We start from the raw sequence: 19,119 nt of genomic DNA, 5'->3' as shown, positions 1-19,119 counted from the left end.
GTGATTCTGAGTGGAAAATTACTACTTCGGGGATTTCTTTGGAGAGTCCCAGCCGCAGAACCTTTCTGGATGTTGTCAATTTCTTTAACAACCTCAGAGACAGATGTTATCTGAAGTGTTGGATAGATTGAGGCCAAGTACGTTGCCCTAGGTCCTTGAGTAACACCAAAACTGTCATAACAGGTTATGTTTGGGAGACAGCCTTATTGGTATTTATCATCTTCCAAATAAATCGATGTTTATTACTAACTGTGAGACAATAAAGAGCATCCGTAGTTGGAAAAGACTGTGTAGTGTTGTATGGGGGGAGGAGGGACATGGAAAGTGGAGTCTTGGTGGGTGCAACTATGACGTGTACAACTCTGGGCAAGCCCATCTCCTGTCTCCCTGCTTCCTCCTCTGTGGCAGGCAGATGTTGCTCAGTGGCTGGGACGATGAAATGAAGACAAATAAAGGAGATGAATACATGGTAGGAAATTAACACATGCATTTTTCCCCCTTTGTCATCTGTTTTTCCACCCTTCAGGTACTTTGTAATTGCTAAGACTGACAATTGTTTTGTAAAATTCTTGAATTACCCATATATTGCGAATCAGCTTTTGCAAGAGAAGTGAATAATTAAAGTTAAAAAAAAAAAAAAAGGAAAAAAACACTGTTTAATTCCACATTTCCACATTTTCCTTTCCTTTCATCTCTGTTGGTGGAAACCAATGGCCCTGTAACGTATGGCTGAAAATGATTATAAACAATAATTTGGAAAAATGCAGTAACAAGGAGTAACTTGAGGTAATAGAGAACTATAATTTTAAAATAAAGTTGAACTCTTCCAAAACTAGAGAACACTGCTCAGGGCCATATACAAACAGTTGTGTTTTTTGTTTTGTTTTGTTTTTAACAGTACCAAAACCACTTGAAAAAGCCAACATTTCAATTTTAGCCTTTTAGACGGCTTTCTAACATCAACACATTAAGTAGTCAAACGGCATTTATTCTGGAGGTCAAAATGCTTCCAGCATCGCATTTCACTTGTAAGAAAGCCTATGAAAACCTCTTTTATAAAAATAGATCTAATTCTGTATACTGAAAAGAAGCCCACCATATTTGGATTATATGGCCATGAAAGGCCCATTTAACACCATCTGCCAATTACTACATATAAAAAGTAATTAAGAAAGGCTTCTATTAGAAGAGGCCTCCTTCGGCTCTCTGTGGGTTGGTCCTTCTGATCTTAAACCTGGTGAAAACCTCTGGAAAACATTAGCACTTATTTTAGGAAGTAGAAGAGTCAGGCTTTTATTTAGGAGAAAATCTGTAAATACTAATTTAGTGTCATATGTATATTAAAATTCACCATAAAAACTGAGAATAGAGAAGCCGTGATTAACAAACGTCCTGCCAACGGTCTCTGCAGTCTGGGGCAATCCCTTCACTCCCGTGCCTCAGTTTCCTGCATACTTGCTAGGGCTGTTGTGGGTCCAGAGGCTGAATGCCTGCAACGGGGCCAGATGCCACCCACGCTAGGTCAGTGCTGACCGATCGCTACTGGGGGAGCAGGGAACTTACGGGGCACTGTCACGCCGTAGTGTTGGGTGTCACTGACGAGCAGCTTTCGTTTCAGTTCATTCAAACCGACTCCTACAGGGCCTGAAAGACAGCAGAATACAAACGCGGCATGAAACCAAACACCATTTAAACACGTCTATAATTCACAGAAGGAGCACGTGGGTCCCACCTGGCATCCCGAGTAGAGTATCTCGAGGTCAGGGGTACCGAAGGAAAAGCTAGTTCGTTTGTTGCTTTTTTACTATGAGAATGTAAATCCCTGCCTTTCAAAGATGAGAAATACTTAGGTTTTCAGTGAAACACACACCAGAGTATCTGAGTCTATCACCGAGTGACGGTATCCGGAAGAGCCTAAAAAAGTATATACGCCTGAGACGGCCGAAGTGCAGAGTTGGGCACCTGCTGTTTCAATTTCAGATGTTTGTAGAGCTTAATAAAAGAACATCCTTGAACGTTAATTTTATTTTAGAGCCAAATCTAATGATGTGTTTTACATTTGCAAAACCGTCCGCCACATGTACCCCGGTCAAGGTAACTCTCCTGACACCGCTTTCAGTGGGTCCTTAAGCGTTTGACAACCGGCACAGGCCAGAGGTGCAGAAAGCAGTCCGTGTATACCGAGTAAACACCCCCATGGACAAGGCATAGTGCAGATGCCGTGCGGAACAGAAGTGAACACCGCCTTCAAAGAAAGTAACCGGGTTGAGAGAGTCACACAAAAGGATGATGAGACTGGGCGCGAGGTTTCAAGGAGGAGTCCAAACACAAGTTAGAAGGTCACAAGCCCCGAATGGCTAACGTCTCGCAACTCGGCCGTCAGGGCGGCGGGCACAACGCAAGCTGCACGCCCGGACTGTCCTGGGTTAGAGTCCCCTCTTCACTACTCCTTCCCCTGGTGATGCTGGATGCCGGGGTCTGCATGTGTGTGCCCCCTGCCCCCAATTCACGTGTTGGAATCCCAGCGCCCAAGGCATTAGAAGGGGGGGCTTTTAGGAGGTGCTTAGGTCATGGTGGAGCTCTCAGAAAGGGATGGGTGCGCTTGAAGAAGAGATTCCACAGAGCTCCCTCCACGTCCAGCATGTGAGGACACAGCAGACGTGTGTGACCTGGAAGAGGGCCCTCGCCCGGCTGTGAGGGCACCTGTCCACCAACTGCCAGCCTCCAGGACCGTGAGTAGTCAATTTCCGTTGTGGACAGGCCACCCCGCCTGTGGTATCTCATAACAGCAGCCCGGGGGGAGGGGGGGAGCTGGGTCTCTAAGAAAGTTATTGTCTTTGAGCCTTGATTAGACTCATGCTAATTCGGAAAGTAATCACACTCCCTCTCTTGGAAGGATCCCGGGAATCCAGGCATTTGTATTATTCCCTTGGCTACTTCCTCTTATGGGCTTTGAGAAGAATAAGGTTTTATGCTGGACAGTGAAGAACAGACAGGTGGACAGAGAAGAGAATGGAGGCCATCTTGGGTGGAGGGAAAAGTTGAGTGAAGGTGAAGTTGGAGTTGGGGGGCTGTGCCCTCCTTGCGTTACCGACACTTTTAGGGCCCTCCCCTGTCTCCCCTGCTGGTCACTCACTAACACCTTCCATCTTTCCGAGAACTGCTGTCAAGTACCAATTCCCTGGTGCTCAGCTCTCCCTTTTTATAGTAAATATAATATCCCATCTATGCCCGGAAATGGAATTCAGAGCTAATGTAACTACCAGCCCTTCAAATAAATAAAATGCCCTCACTGTAATATGTGAAAGATAAAGTACTTATAATGAAACAATATGTGTATCAATATGTAGATGCTCGGACATAACGAGGAAACCTAATGATGTCCGATGTTTGCAGTCACCTACAATAAGGTTGGATTTAAGAGTAATAAGATCAGGAACCACTCCGTACGAGAAAGTACGGGAAAACGGAAGCAGGAAAGGCACAGGGAAATAGGTGAATAAAGACCAGCAACCAGAAAGGAAGGACAGGGGAGACTTTTTGGAAAATGGTAAAAGGGAAGGGGGGAAACAGCCTTAGTTGAAATAGAGATAACAGGTCAAGACTATCACAGTGAAGAAAACGATACTTTTGCAAATGACCCTCACTTTATATATAAGTATAAAAATAAATGGGATGGGACAGTGCTGCGTTGTCCGGGAAGGCAGACCTTTTATCTTGACACCACACCCTGTGTTGATCTGTTCAGTCCCTGAATGTCTGTTACAAACATCCGAGAGAGAGTGTGGGATGCAGGTCGGAACTGTGCTCCGCAGAAGTGGCACGTCTACCTTCCTGGCCCCCTTAGCCATTCTGACTTCAAAAAAGACTGAATGCCCATATGCTTCCTGGTGGGCAGTGCTGCCCCTGTCAAGAGCCACTGTTCTGGGACGTTAGCCCCTGGCTCTTGTCATTCTCTGCACCTCAATTCCTGCCATCGCCTTGGGTGAGCTCAGCAACGTCGTGAACACCCTTCAAAACGCCAGCCTCTAACCTCCCTGACTCTGAGTCTCGAACGAACTTCCCCTCTACTTCACTTCCACCACTCATGGGGCAGACCTCGAGACTCAGCCATCACCAGCAGCGATTTCACTCCTGAAATACTAAATTCAAACTTTCCAGTAGGACTTCCATCTCTAATCCCTTGTTGTTCTTCCCATACCTACTGTCGCAAGGACCTCCAGCGCTTTCTCATTTCTTTCCTGCTTATCTAGCAGCCCTTCACTTCCATGGGCCACCGTGTCTTCTACTTTGCTAATGTTCTCAAATCTCTTACACACTGTCCTCCTATCACACTTCCTAAGGAAACCTCCAGTCTAAGATCAATCCGGTGGCCCCTCCCCACACCCACCCCTAGACAACAGCCCTGGAGCAGTCCTGCCATACGTTCCTGCTCTCCACGAACAAACTGGACTTACACATTCTCCAGCAATTATTCTATGTTCTCCTACCGACTGTATTTCTCACATTCCTACGATGGTAGCTGCAATGCTCCCGTTCTCTGCAGTCATGTAGGAGTCTCCAACTGGCTTACATACCCCCTACCACCAAACAATTGCCAAAGCCTGTCAATTTTACCTCCTAAATATGCTGCAGGTCTACCCTCTTGATTGCCGCTGCTGCCGCACTCGTCCGAGGTGCTGCCGTGCTCACCTGGGTGGAGGGTGAACCCCTGGACCAGCCTCCTTAGCCGTCCCACACCTGCTCACCAGCCACTTTAACCCCCCCCCCCGCCCCCGTCGCCAGCAGACAGAGTCCTTCTAAGGAGCTATTCTGATCCTGTCATTCCCTTGCTTAACATTCTTGGAAATGCAGTTTCTAGCGGCTCTTCCAAAAAAAAAAAAAAATGAAAATGAAAATCTTCACATGGTTTACAAGGCTCCGCGGGACCTGGTCCCTGCCTCGTCCTCTTGCCTCAAAGCATTTGCCCAAGTTCCTTCCTGCGTCTGGAGCCCAGGGAGTCCTGATAGGTCAGAGTTTGGCTCAAACAGATCTTCCTCAAGCAAGTCTGCAAGACTGTCCTGACCCTGCCGATTGTGTTTCTCATTTTTAGGTTTTCAGAGCGTCCTGTCTTCCCAATACCTAAAAGTCGCAATTCAACAACTGGGTAACACATCACTTCGTGGTCTCTTTCCCACTAGACAGAGGTGCTGTGAGGGCAGGAATCCTATTGTCACTTACCATCCCCATAAAGCAAGCCCTCGATAAAAATCTGCAGACACAATGCAGCTTCTAGTGTCGCCATCGCCTCCTCAAGCTCAGAAGACCTCATCTACTCCAGAGATCGCAGAAGCCAACAAGTGGAAAGGTCTTCGAAGTCCTTTCTAGAAACTTCTATATCTAAACCCATCTACACCATCATCTAGGTGCTTCTCTGCGGTCATACACTCATTTACACCTTCTCTCAGAGATCCCTTTTCCTGAATCTTCATCTCTTCCAGCTAGCTCCCTTCTGTCAGCACTTAAGCAAATAAATTCTCTCCTACCTTCAAACAACAACAAACTCCCCTTCACCTTACGATGTCCCTCAGCCACTGCTCCCTCCTGTCTCTGCCACCCCGGTTCTGGCTTCTGCCACTCCTCACCAGCATCTCGCTTTCTGCCTCCACTGCACACAGAATCAAACAGAAATTCTCTGACAGGTTTATACAGATTGCACGTTGGGAGCTACCCTGGTGTCCCTAATTTGCATTCTTGCCACTCCGTCCCATGCCCTGCAGCTCCAGCTACGTGGGGCTACCCTGCTTCCGGAGATGTGGCAGGTTCTCCCTCATGTTGCGGGGACTCATCACATGCTGCCTGCTTTTGTAAGGACACTCCTGTCCTCTTCACGTGTTTTTTTGTTTTTGGGTTTTTTTGAGAGACAGAAAGAGAGGGAGGATGGGGTGGGGGTGGGGGCAAGGGCAGAGGGAGACAGAGGGAGAGTCTTCAAGCAAACTCCATGCTGAGCACAGAGCCTGACAGGGGGCTCGATCTCAAGACCCTGAGATCATGACCTGAGCTGAAACCAGGAATCGGGACGTTTAACCAACTGCGCCACCCAGACGCCTCGACAGGTGCTAACTCGTGTTTGTTGTTTCAGCTTAGATACGCTTTAGGTAATCTGTCCCAACACTTTAAATTTGGGTTTGGTACCAAGTTCATGCGTTCCCTTTGCTCCCAATTCAAAGGACTAATCACACTATACTCTAATTGTCTGTTTAGCGGTCTTTCTCCTCCAACGGCCTGTGAGCTCTGTGAAAACAGCGGCGTCATCTACTGGTTCAGCAGCTGGCAAACTGTAGGCACTTGTTAGTTTGTTTCGTTCATTTCAATTATAGTCAGTAATTAGGCTGTTCTGGAGGTAAAACTATTTGCCGAGTGAAGCAAAGGAATGGGAGCTAAGCGTAGCAGCATCGGCATCCAGCATGCCTGGATAGGACGGCGAGGGAACGTGCTCACGGTCCCCGAGAGGAGGGGGTGGGCTTACATCTGAACTTGGCTCTCTGGCTCTTGAAAAACAGAGAAGCAGAGGGGAAGGTGATGATTCGGCTGTGGACCAGCAAGTTTCAGGGAGGGGACTCGATCTACCACCTCTCAGGACTGCAGTGGAACAGAGAGGACGAGGCAAGGGTGCCCTTGTGAGTGCAGGCCCGGCAAGGCAGAACTCGGGACCAGGAGAAGAAACGAGATCCCGAGAGAAAGGAGGAAAGTGACGTAGCACTGGCTGCGAAATGCCAAGCGCCACTTGGGACGTACGCACCTGACCCACTCTGAGAGTACCAAAAATATTTAATGAGCTAAAACTTACTCTTTAATAGAAAATGACAAAGAAAAACAAGGGGGGTTACAAATGCAGCTGTGTTCTCTGTGCAAATGATGCAAACTCAGGTATATATGCTCGAAGAAAAAGAAGCGAATAAAACACTAAAACTTAATGAGCGCGTCCAGGGCTGCCATGCCCACCCCCAGCCCCAGCACCCAGGACTGAAAGGGTGACATGAATTGACTGTTTCTTCAGCAGGTCTCCCCTCTGGAGTGCTTCCCAGAGTGTGAGATACTTTGTTGAGTGAGAGTCTAGCTTTTTTTTTTTGTTTTCTTTTTTTCTTTCTTCTCCTACCCATGCCAAAAACCACAATGATTTATTTTAACTCTGGAAGAAAAAAACTAGGTGTGTTTGAATTGCAGGGCGGGGTGGGGGGAGGGGAGAAGTATGCTTCTCTAATAGGACACCTGACATTCTGACTGTACTCGATCCTACGCCTTTACAGAATCTCTTTGTAGTGAGCTTGCTTCACGGCACACTCATGGGAGCATGCCAAGAATGGTCAGTGGCACATGATTTTATAAGAAAAATTTTCCCTAGATATGAGGCCATCATCTTCAAAAGTGGGAGTTTCCTTATAAAAAAAAGTTAAAATAGGGATACAGTTTCCATTCTTCTTTTTTTAAAGATCATATTTATTTATTTGTCGGGGGGTGGGGGAGAGAGCACAAGCAGGGGGAGGTGCAGGCAGAGGGAGAAGCAGGATCCCCGCTAAGCAAGGAGCCCGATGCGGGACCCAATCCCAGGACCCTGGGATCATGACCTGAGCCGAAGGCAGATGCTTAAGGACAGAGCCACCCAGGCGTCCCACAGTTTCCATTATTCTTACTACAGAATTGTCCCGAGGGCCTCCAAACAGCATTTTCCCTGACAAGCTCTTGGATCGTGAAGTTCTAGAATTTTTCTTTTCAGATCTTCACCTTAAGATCACCACCTAGCTCCACAGCCCCGTTCTCCCCTGGCTACGCGTAAGTCACAGCACTTTCGCGTGGCCGCTTTGTATTTCGGATACAGTATCTATTTACACTGCGGGCCACTTGAGGGACGCAGAGAGTCATGCTCATTCTGCAGCAGGACGGATTCATTTCCCCTTTGATATGGCAACTGTAACCACAACTGGTGAAATACACGTACACATCTGCATATAAATTGGCTACCCTACAGTTTGTTTTCAGTTGTGCTTGTGAATGCGTAAAGAGAAAGAAGAGGGGCACCTGGGTGGCTCAGTCGGTTAAGCGTCTGCCTTCAGCACAGGTCATGATCCCAAGGTCCTGGGATCGAGTCCCAACTCGGAAAAAAAAAAAAAAGAAAAGAAATCCACTTAAAAAAAATGAAGAGAAAGAAGATAATCTAAATAGCGCATTATTTAAATCACAGACAACAGGCTTTGGAAAAAATGATGACGATGATGGCAGGCATGTATTACACGGTTAACATACACCATTACTAATCCTCAGAAGATCCCTGCGAGAAAGGTATTACCATCCTAATCTTACAGACAAGAAAATGAACAATGAGAGGTGAAGGAATTTTCCTAAGGTCACACACATCTGGAGTGTGCCTCAACTGGTATTCAAAAGCCTGTCTGACTCAGAAGGTCTGCACTCCTTCCGCCCTGCCTATCTCCTTATCAAAAGAACGTCAACAAAATGCAAACTCAGGTAGCCAGTTATCCGCTGATTATGCCTGTGACCCGTAGCTTGCCCCACACCACGGCCAGGGATGACTATCTGTGCTTGCGGATTACACAGAGACCCCGGCCACAAAAAGTGGAAGTCAGGTCTGGGGATCTCAAAACTCGTTCTGTGCAGAACCTCGGGAAAGTCCATAGGAAACTTACGGAGGACAAAATATGGTAGGCCTGGCTGACATACACAGGGCATGTGTGTCAGCATTTACATTTAGGACGAAGGAAATAAAATACAACGATGATAGGGAAGTAAAAGTCAAAAAAAAAAAAAAAACTTAAACATCATTTTGGAACTCATTAATTTGGAATCCAGGCAGTGAACTAAAACTGATGTTTCTCTAGCTTGAAAATAACAGAATGTTTCTATTCAAACCAAAACATGTAAATATGTATCCATTTCATTTTTCTTTAATTCTATAAGAATTTACAAAATCAGCTTTGTGTGCAAATGCAAGAAAGACTAAAGCTATGACTTCCCATGAGTTGATATTCTTATAAAAACTGTTATCAATTAGATAATTAAGATAATCTGATGAAGGCATACTGTCTTTTATTACTTTTGTACATTTAATTAGTAACTCCTTCCTGAAAGTAGGCAATGTGTGTGATTTTATATAAAGGTTCATTCATTTTAGCCAAAGAAATACAGCCCACTTAGGGTGTCAATAATGATGCTATTAAAGTTTCTGTTTAAAATTTTACATTTAAGAAAATATTCACATTAGGGGCGCCTGGGTGGCACAGCGGTTAAGCGTCTGCCTTCGGCTCAGGGCGTGATCCCGGCGTTGTGGGATCGAGCCCCACATCAGGCTCCTCCGCTATTAGCCTGCTTCTTCCTCTCCCACTTCCCCTGCTTGTGTTCCCTCTCTCGCTGGCTGTCTCTATCCCTGTCAAATAAATAAATAAAATCTTTAAAAAAAAAAAAAAAGAAAGAAAATATTCACATTAAACTAAATGCAAAACTGCCTTTATCTTAAAAAGAAGATTTTAAAAAAAATCTATATGCAAATTCCCAGCCTTTGTTTATATACAGGGAGAGTTTAGGCATACACGATGCCTTTGCCCCAAATGACCTCCACTTCTGCTGACATTATTGACCCATTATCCATGTAATCCTAAGACGCTGAATGTTTTCACTGTTCTATTTTCAGAGTTTCTTCTTTTTATTCCATGGATATGTATAAGGGTTTATGATTTGTAATAAATCTTTATGGATGGAAAACAATAAATATGTTTTTACGAGAATGCTAGCATCATATACTCTTAAAATTAATTCATAGTTGATGCACAGAAGTTTTTCATTCTGTAGACATGCCCCCCGCAAAGATCTACTTTCTGAATCTGAAACAGACACATACAATTAAAAATCAAAAAAAGCTAAATGAGTGGAGAAAGTTTTGAGAAATAAAACCAGTGCCCACAGTAGCACTCTGAAACTCTAGGAGCACTCAAAGACTAACCTCAACTATGGGTATGGTGTTCTCATACACTAAAAAAGAAAAAGAAAAAGAAAAATTATGGATATACTCTGTGGTATTGTCCTTGAAGCTTCAACCATTTACTTATTTATATGTTAGTGCAGACCCTGAGTGAATGAATACCTACCAGAACAATAAGGTGTTACTACTGTGAAAATGACTTCATTGAAATCAATGAAATGTGAATATATTTTATTTGTTTATTTATTTATTTAATTTTTTTGAGAGAGAGAAAACACATGAGCGGGGCAGAGGGGCAGAGGGAGAAGGAGAGAATTGTAAGCAGGCTCCATGCCCAGCACAGAACCCAACGCAGGGCTCAATCTCAGAACCCTGAGATGTATGACCTGAGCTGAAATCAAGAGTTAGACACTTAACTGACCAAGCCACCCAGGCGCCCCTGAAATGTGATATATAGATATATTTTTAAAGACACTCACGCAGTCTACAAAAAAAAAAAAAAAGATGACAATAACCTAAGTTCTATTTGTAAATGTCCAGCGTAGCATTTCGTTGCAGTTTTTGTTAAGACTAATGAGCATCAAAATGAATTTAATAATGTAAATATAGACGAGCGGTACCTTACAGACGGAAGGACAATCGCGCCGAAGATGGCAGTGTTAATCATCTGTTAGGAAAGAAACTTCTCAGAAAGAGATACGGGTAGAGGGGACTGGCCAAATTTGTCTTCACACGCGATGTATTCAGGTAACAGGACGCGATTGATAAAATCCATTCTTGTTTGGGTGTCTGTGCGGTGTTAAATCATAGACGGGAGAGAAATCTGTTGCTCTGATCAAGTACTATTCACTTTTGCTCATGATCTTTGTCCATCTTGACACAGACACGAAAATGGCGTATTGTGTGAAAGCCCCTCGCAGGGATGCGGTTTTTACTACGTGCTTACCTCCAGCGGACCTGCCCTGCTTAACACGAAAATTCTTCCACGTTTTCCCCCAGACACTTTTATAGTATTGGCCAGACTTGTTCCTCTCACTACCCAGAGAAAAATATCAAAATTGCTGGACTCTCCACTCAATATCCAAACGGCTTTTGTTACCTGAAAAAACACACTTACTCATCTGATTTATTACAAGACAAATCAAACGAAATCTCTAGGTATCCTTCAGCTCAGACATGTTATAAAAAGCCTACTTATCCTATTGTAGCGCTCGGACTTTTGTCGCTCTAGGCATAAAAGGAAAGGCACCATGCTCTTATATTTGACTCACAATCTTACAATGATCACAATAGTGGGTGGCTGGACTTTGTGTGGGAGAGTGACAAATTTGTTTATAAAACTAAATTTAAAGTTCCCTTGGAATCAAACCACATAGAAAATACAGCAACTTAGCAGTTCATAACAAGCCCTGCCAGAGGTTCAGGGCTTTTTTCTTCTCTTGCTTTCATAATGGAAGAAAAAGCCTATTAATGAAGCATCAGCTTGTACGCGAACGTCAAAAAAAGAAAAAAAGAAGAAGAAAAGTGGGAAGCTTGCTGGAAGAGCATCATTTTTTCCAAAGTAGCTATTGAGACCAGACTTCCACAGACTGACTCAAGTTCTCATCTTCCTTCTATCTCGGGGGGATGACGAGTCAATAAAATTAAAAGGTCAAAATAAACCCACTCCTGAGTCTTCCTAAGCTAAGCAGAAGAGGACACCGGTAGCTTGCTTCAGAGTCCGTTCAAAAATGTGACCTTTTCGACAAGGCTACCACAGTCTGATTCGAAATCCTGATGCCCCTGAATCGGCCCTGCTGTTACTGTCTTTCCCCGCATTTACCACCCTCTGGAGCTGTATAACTGACTTTATATGCCTAAAGTATATTGAATCTGTTTTTCTGTCTATGTCCTCCCATTAGAATGTAAACACCACGAGGGCAAAAACATTGGTGTTGTGCGCGAAGGGCCCCACGTGCCCAGAACAGTGCCTGGCACGGATGGTACTCCATAAAAATCAGCCGAATGAACTTAATTGTGATTTATGCCCAGAAATGAAGCCAGAGTGTAAACATTTAAGATACGCCAGTGGCATAAAAGAAAGCCAACTGTGATTCTAATAAAGATCTTATTTACCTCCTATACACAAGGATTATAACTTTAAATCCAGCCCACGCTCATAAATTCAACTATGACTCTTGGGTTTACAGTTGTCTATATAAAATCCTCTGGAGCAGACTCTAATTCCTACAAGCCTTCAATCAAAGTTCACCCAAAGTGATGAGAATTTTAATAAACATAGTAACATTTATATTCTGTTTCGAGTGCTTGCTTTTCTCTCTGCTTTACGTGCAAGACTTTTTGTTTTGCCATAGTTTTATGGAAAAATGATGACAGTCTCATAAAGGTCTACTTATTCCAACTGCCTGTACAAAGCCGTCTTTAGACAGCATGTGACACTCAGCACAAAGGAGGGCAGAATGGCACTTAAAGCTCAAGCGGGAAATGTGAAATATATAGAAAGATTTATTATTAGTTTCCTCTTATGCCTCATAACCAGACAGAACAAGTCACAAAGTGTCTGAATAGCCGCATGATGAATTTTGCTCTTCTGTTGGCTTAAGCTGTGAAGTGTTTTAGTAGCTTTTTAAACACCAAAGCTTTCTCTCCACTCTCTCCCTACAAACACACAGACACATTATTTGGCTTTATTACTTTCCTTTTTAAAAAGTCAGGTCTCACTGAAGATAAAATTTATGCAGAAAAATGTACGAAATGCCTGACATTTAGTTTTAACATACTTTTTGGAAAATGCTTTCAAATGCAGAAAGGAGTAGAACAGAAAATGTCACTACGCTATTTTAGTGGCTAAAATGCGGCTCCGGAAGAGCACCTTTACAAAATGAAGAGAAAAAATTAAATACTTGTGAGCAAGGCTCAAAGTTCTCAATTGCCATAGTTTTGCTAAGTTAACAACTTGGTCTATTTTAATTTCTTGAATGTTAAGTCCAAGGATAAAAAGCGTGCACTATTACAGTAAGAATGTAGAGCAAATAATACTGCCGACCTCTTTAGCGATATTTACCTTACTGCTTCAAGGCAAATACCATTATTCCCAATGGCTTTGAAAACAGTGGGAAAAACAAATGAGGCTTGAGGAGGACCAGGCTGCTTATACTCTTCTCTTTCCATCTCCCTACACACGTTGTGGGAGCCAAGACACTGCTTCCTTAGTATAGGATTTCTACCATCATGAACAGTTAATCCAGGAACAATCCAAAATTTCTAAAATTTGAATCCACTGCTTGGTTACCTTTTTTAGCTTCTCAGTGTTTCAAATAGAGGTTGAAAAATTAGCAGAAGCCTACTCATATGTGCACATTTCATGTTTCTCTTGTATTTTCAGTTAACAATGTAAAAAAGAGAGGCAACAGGCCCAAGATGGAGTCACTTATGCTAAGCCCACATCACCAAATCAAGACTTAATACCTAACCTAATTAATTGCAACCTCTCCCAGGACTGGACTCTTAAACCAGTCAACCTAGAATTACCTGCTCGGCACCAGTGAGGTAATTTGCCTGAGAGACCCCTGCTGTCCCCCAAAGAAAGGTGACCATGCCTGAAACAAGCCACACTTTTCTAGTAACTTCTTTGTCCTGCCCCTTCTGTCTATAAAAGTCTTCCATTTTGTACAGCTCTTTGGAGTTCAATCTGCTAGACGGGATGCTGCCCAATTCATGAATCACTCAATACAGTAAGATCTTAAAGATTTACTTGTTGAATTTTAGCTTTTAACAGATTTTGTGGCAGTGCTAGGATCTGAAGAAAACTTCTGACACCTCTGGGGCTGATGAGAAACACAGGTGTGATATCTATGAACCCTTCGAGGGGTGAGGCTCCCCCGGGTTCTGGGCTCAGCTCTCTTTGCATCAAACACCTGATCGAACTGGTTTTCCAATCCAGGACTTAGCGGGTTCGCTTGATCCGGCAGATGGGTCTACGGTGAACTCTAGTCCTAGCCCTTATTTGATCCAGTCTTCCGTTGTTGGGAATGGCTGGTGGGTTCAACTAATGCCTCTTTTTTTTATGACCACTCTTCCATCACACCTCTTTGGTTACTGCTGGTGCTTGTTTGGCTGCTCTTGTGTGGGTAAAGGCTCTTGCCAATGGGAATCTCAGAAGCCAAAACGCCACGAACTTGGTGGACATGGATTGGTACTTCACAGCTGGTTAGCATGCTCAACACCGAATGCTAAGACTCCCGGGTGAGGATAGGTTGGTCACGGAATGGGTTAGACTGACACGAGGTCACCTGTGAACCTCAAGAAAATTTCTTGCGCAGGAAGGTACACTGTAAAACAATCCTCAACCCAGTGACACATCCCTCTGAGGTATTAGCTTGGCTCAAGGAGACCCAACGGCTTAGCTAAAGAAATGAGATTCTTAAATTACAAAGAGCGGAGTGTGCCATGTCCCCGCGCACCTGCTTATTCTACGTATAAAGAACTGCAGTCCCAGAAGCAACAGACAGCTACAAAAATGGCAACTCTTACTAAAGACAACCTAGGATTGCAATGGCCATTATGGGGGAACATTCCAGTTGGACAAGACGGCTCATTTAGGAAGTGCGCTTGAAAGCAAAGGTTCCCAAATCAAACAAACAGAATGAGTACACCTATTTTAATTGGTAAGGAGAAGCTTCCAAAAGGGCTTTAAGATGCCAAAATAGCTTCACTGAAAAATTCATAGCAAAAGGCTAATGAAGAATTAAAGACACAGAGGTCCCTACAACAAAAGACAGTCAGACAGATGTAACTCCTACTGCTCCCCTCTACCCTCCTTTACCTCAATACTCACGTTCTACTAACTCTATCTGTATTGCCTTTCCATTCTGAAGAGATTATTATACAATTATATTTAAAAATAACCCCCCCACCCGCCTCAAGGCTACAGGAGATCCTCTTCAGGCATCTTTCACTCCTTGGTCAAAAACCAAACCAAACGAAGGCCCACAGTTAAAGAATTTCCTAAACTCAAGGAGGAACCCCAAAAGTTGTTTGAAGAATTGAGTCCTCATCACGGCCTATAACCCCGGGCTGCCACATCTTTATCAGCTTGTGCACATTCTGGTGGGACCAGATGAAGCCCAGAAATGGACGTGAAAAACAAAATGGCACAACCCTAAGGATAATACTTGAGATCTTCATCACGGTCCCATTATGGACCAGAAAATATTGCAAAATAGCAACAAATAATTTTAAAGCCATTCCTAGAGTCTTTGCTGCCCATGTTGACTGGTCTATGATTCACACGTGCACACGAGATGAATCTGACAGACTCTAAAGCCCATTTGCAAGCTCTCCTCCTATGGCATTCCAGGTTGCATACAATAAATGAGGCCCTATTTGTAAATGGATTATCTTCTGTGATTAGTGGATTGATAAAAAAGTATAAACAGGATGGCCACTGATTTGACTGAACTCATGATGACTTTGAAACAAGACCAAAATCAAAAGTCCACCAAGTTGGGACACCTGGGTGGCTCAGTCGGTTAATCGTCTGCCTTTGGCTCAGGTCATGATCCGAGGGTCCTGGGATCGAGTCCCGAATTGGTCTCCCTGCTCAGCGGGGAGCCTGCTTCTCCCTCTGCCTGCTGCTCGCCCTGCTTGTGTGTCCTCTCTCTCTGACAAGGAAATAAATAAAATCTTAAAAAGAAAAAGCTACCAAGTTATTAGCCTTACAGCTATAAAAGCTACAAGCTAGGCACCTAAAATAATACCTGGGCCTCCCCCATTGCACCCTCTTAGGGTCTGTCATCAAAACACTGGACCAGGGCTCCATGTCTCATTTTTATTCAACTAGGACACTGGGGGGAAAAAACCATCATCAGAGGTTTTATGCAAATCCTTCATCATCAACTCAAATGCCTCCCTATCTGCCCCCAAATGGCCCCTCTCAGTGTTGACTCTGAGGGATCCCTTGGTAAACTGCTACCAGTAATTCCCTCAAACAGCCAAGAGGAAGACTAAAAGTAAAACCAATGGAAACCTTGCCAGATTCTGGTAGACACGGGAGCAACATTCTCTATTTTAAACCAGCTCTCTCATAGGACAACAAATCCCTTAGAGTGAAAAAGAACCTTCTATAGTGGGGGTAGCTAATAAAATTGAGGGAGTTTCTATCTCAACCTGTAGTACAGATGACTCTGGGACCTTTTACTGAAAAAGTGTGTGTGTGTGTGTGTGTGTCCGTTGTAATACAGTACCAGTCAACCTATTAGGTAGAGACCTCCTTTCTAAAACTGAAACGGCTAGTACATTTTGCCTCCAATGGAAACCTCACCTTAGAATTTCGTGACCAACCCGAACCTGATCTTTCATGTCCCTTATAATTTGTCCCTGATACAGAAGAGAAACAATTCCAGCAAAAGACCCCTGATTTATCTGAGGTGCCCGAAAATCTGTGGGCTACTTCTACTACTGACATGGGGAGAATAGAGTGCAGAGCCTATAAAAATTCAGATAGACGTAACTAAACCTCGTCCTAAATTGCCTCAATATCCACTAAAGCCTGAGGCCATGCAAGACTTCATACCAACAGACCTTCATCACCTAGGGGCTAACCATTCCCTGGACCGGCCCCTGTAACTGCGGACTGGAAGCCTGATGGGCGGGGTTAGCAATTTGTCCAGGACTTGAGAGCTATTAATAAGATAGTTATTCCCCACTTCCCAGTTGCTCCAAACCCAACAACTTTTTGTCACAAGCTCCACCGGAGTCAAGCTGGTTCGCTGCCATGTTCGGCTCTCTTGAGTGTCCCAGCAGCCAACAGCTATCTGCTTTGATTTGGAACAATTAACACTACACCTGGACAGTCCTCTCTCTCGGGCTCATTGGGGCCGCTTCGTATTTACCCCAAGTGTTCCACCAAGGTTAAACCCCCTGTAAGTCCCTGGGAAATTGAGCCTTCTAGAGTATGTAGATGACCTCTTGCTATGGCCAGTGACCAAACATGGATCCATCAAAGATTCCATTTATTTGCTACAACAGCTGAAAAAGGACGTAAGAATCTCTAAGAACCATTATAACCATCTCTAGATACTGTCATTACCTAGGCCATAATCTAAGTGCTAACGGAATCCAGCTGTCTCCAAAACAGAAGTAACCCAATCCGACAGTGTCCTAGGCCCACAACTAAGCAACGCCTTCATGGGTTCCCAGGCCTAGCTGGCTCCTGCAGATTCTGGGCTCCTAATTTTCCTCGACTGACTTCCCCAATCTACGAATTTACTAAAATTTCAGTCCCTGCGGCCTTCCTTGGGCAGGTAACACAAGCAGACCTTTATAAGACTAAACCAAGCACAGCAAGAACTGTGTGTCCCAGGGCTACCTAACTCTTCAAACCCTTTTGCCTTATTTGTGCACGGAAGAGAGAATCACTCAAGATCACGGCAGTGAACACAGACCTACCGCCTCGCAGAGCATCCGACCTGGTTCAGTGACCTGTGGCCATGCCAACCGCCTGAAGCTACAGCTGCACGGTTCATAGAAGCTTCCACAGATTTAACCCTAGCAAATGACATTTATTTACAAACTCCACAAACTGTCCAAAGTCTTAATTCTGAATTGACTCAGTATTTCTCCGCAAGCAGACTCACTTCCTGTGAGATCCTTCTGCTTTTGCCATCCAATCTGCGTCTTCAATGTTGCAATGTTCTTAAGGTTTATCCTTATCTGTGGTTATCGCCATCCCCGGGCTTATGAATCCTTAGACGGTTGGCACAGAACTGCGCAAAGCCTTTCAGATTATCGAACTGTGCCCTTGACTGTTCACGAATAAACGGAGACACCTCACTGGTCAAGACCCCCGAGTGGACACTGTCAAGTCAGGAAGGACCTACCAGGAGGCTCTCATGATTTCGGGTTCGCTTCCTCTGGCAGCTCCCTACTTCCCCGGGCAGGAGAGTGCGCAAGGAGGCTCCGAACAGGACTCTCGCCTTCACTCCTGGAAGTACGGCGGCACCGGCTGCAGAAGGGACAGCCGCCCAACAGAGCTCCCCAGACTCCGCGGCCAAGGTCGCTCTCGGTAAGAGGACAGCCTGATGGTCTTTTAGCTGAACAAGGAGGTGTCTGTGCTGGGGCCGACGCCACTTGCTGCACCCGGATGACACTTCCGGGGAAGGTGAAACTCAGCCACACAAGATCAGCAAACAAGCCGCTTGGCTTGAGGAAGGGACCCCTTCGACAGGGTCATTTTGGCTTATTTGATTTTGCCTGGTTTGTGTCTGAGGGAACCTGGCTCGGAAGCGCACTCCAGACACTGGGAGTTAGCCTGCTTAGACTGATCACAGCAGTCTTCCTGTGCGCCATCTTTTCTCGAAGGCTTTAAGCACGTGTTCACAGCCGCTAACCAACAAGGAAATGATCTCCCTCAGACTGGAACGTCAGAAAAGGAACAAGAACAATGACCAGCTTTAAAAAAAAAAAAAAAGAGTGAACCTGAAGTCATGACCTGTCAATACCACAGAGATTCAGCAAAAAACATCACGGCCTGTGATTACCACACAGAGGATCGAGCAAAACCTGAGAACATTGAGCACGTCAGCTCCGAGTGGCGCTAGTGCCTTAAATTTTGGTCACATCCTTCAGGTAAGCTGAGAGTCTGATCAAATGAGGGTAAATGTTAAAAAAGAGACAAGAGGCCCCAAATGCAATCACTTGTGCTAAGCCCACGTCACCAAACCAAATCATAACACCTGACTTGGTTTCCACCATTCCCAGGAGTGGGCTCTTTTTTTAAAGATTTTATTTATTTTATTTATTTATTTGAGACAGAGAGAGCACATGCGTGGGTGCAAATGGGGGGAGGGCAGAGGGGGAGGGAGGAGAGGGAAAGAATCTCAAGCAGACTCCATGCTGAGCACAGAGCCCCACACAGGGCTCGATCCCATGACCCCAAGATCATGACCTGAGGTGAAACCAAGAGTCAGATGCTTAACCAACAGAGCCACCCAGGCGCCCGTCTCTGGGAGTGGACTCTTAACCCAGTCGATCTGGAATTACCTGGTCAGCACCATCTGCCTGATAGATCCCAGAGGTCCCCTAAAAGGAGGTGACCTTGCCACAAACAATCTACTCTTTACCAGTAACTTCCTTTTCCCACCCCC

General features: G+C 44.7%; 1 protein-coding gene across 3 annotated transcripts in view; it reads right to left on the bottom strand.

The window, feature by feature from the left end:
* The window catches only part of MPP7 (MAGUK p55 scaffold protein 7), a 283,281-nt gene that overhangs the window by 17,828 nt on the left and 246,334 nt on the right, over positions 1 to 19,119 (bottom strand). For all 3 annotated transcript variants that reach the window (XM_057304655.1, XM_057304654.1, XM_044378520.3), the window contains one exon: positions 1,564 to 1,644. In XM_057304655.1, coding sequence (XP_057160638.1) covers positions 1,564 to 1,644 — 81 coding nt within the window. The remainder of the gene's footprint in view (positions 1 to 1,563; positions 1,645 to 19,119) is intronic.

The sequence above is a fragment of the Ursus arctos genome, unplaced genomic scaffold (assembly GCF_023065955.2).
Source record: "Ursus arctos isolate Adak ecotype North America unplaced genomic scaffold, UrsArc2.0 scaffold_30, whole genome shotgun sequence".
In the NCBI taxonomy this organism is placed as follows: domain Eukaryota; kingdom Metazoa; phylum Chordata; class Mammalia; order Carnivora; family Ursidae; genus Ursus; species Ursus arctos.
This window is presented reverse-complemented; position numbering and strand designations above follow the sequence as displayed.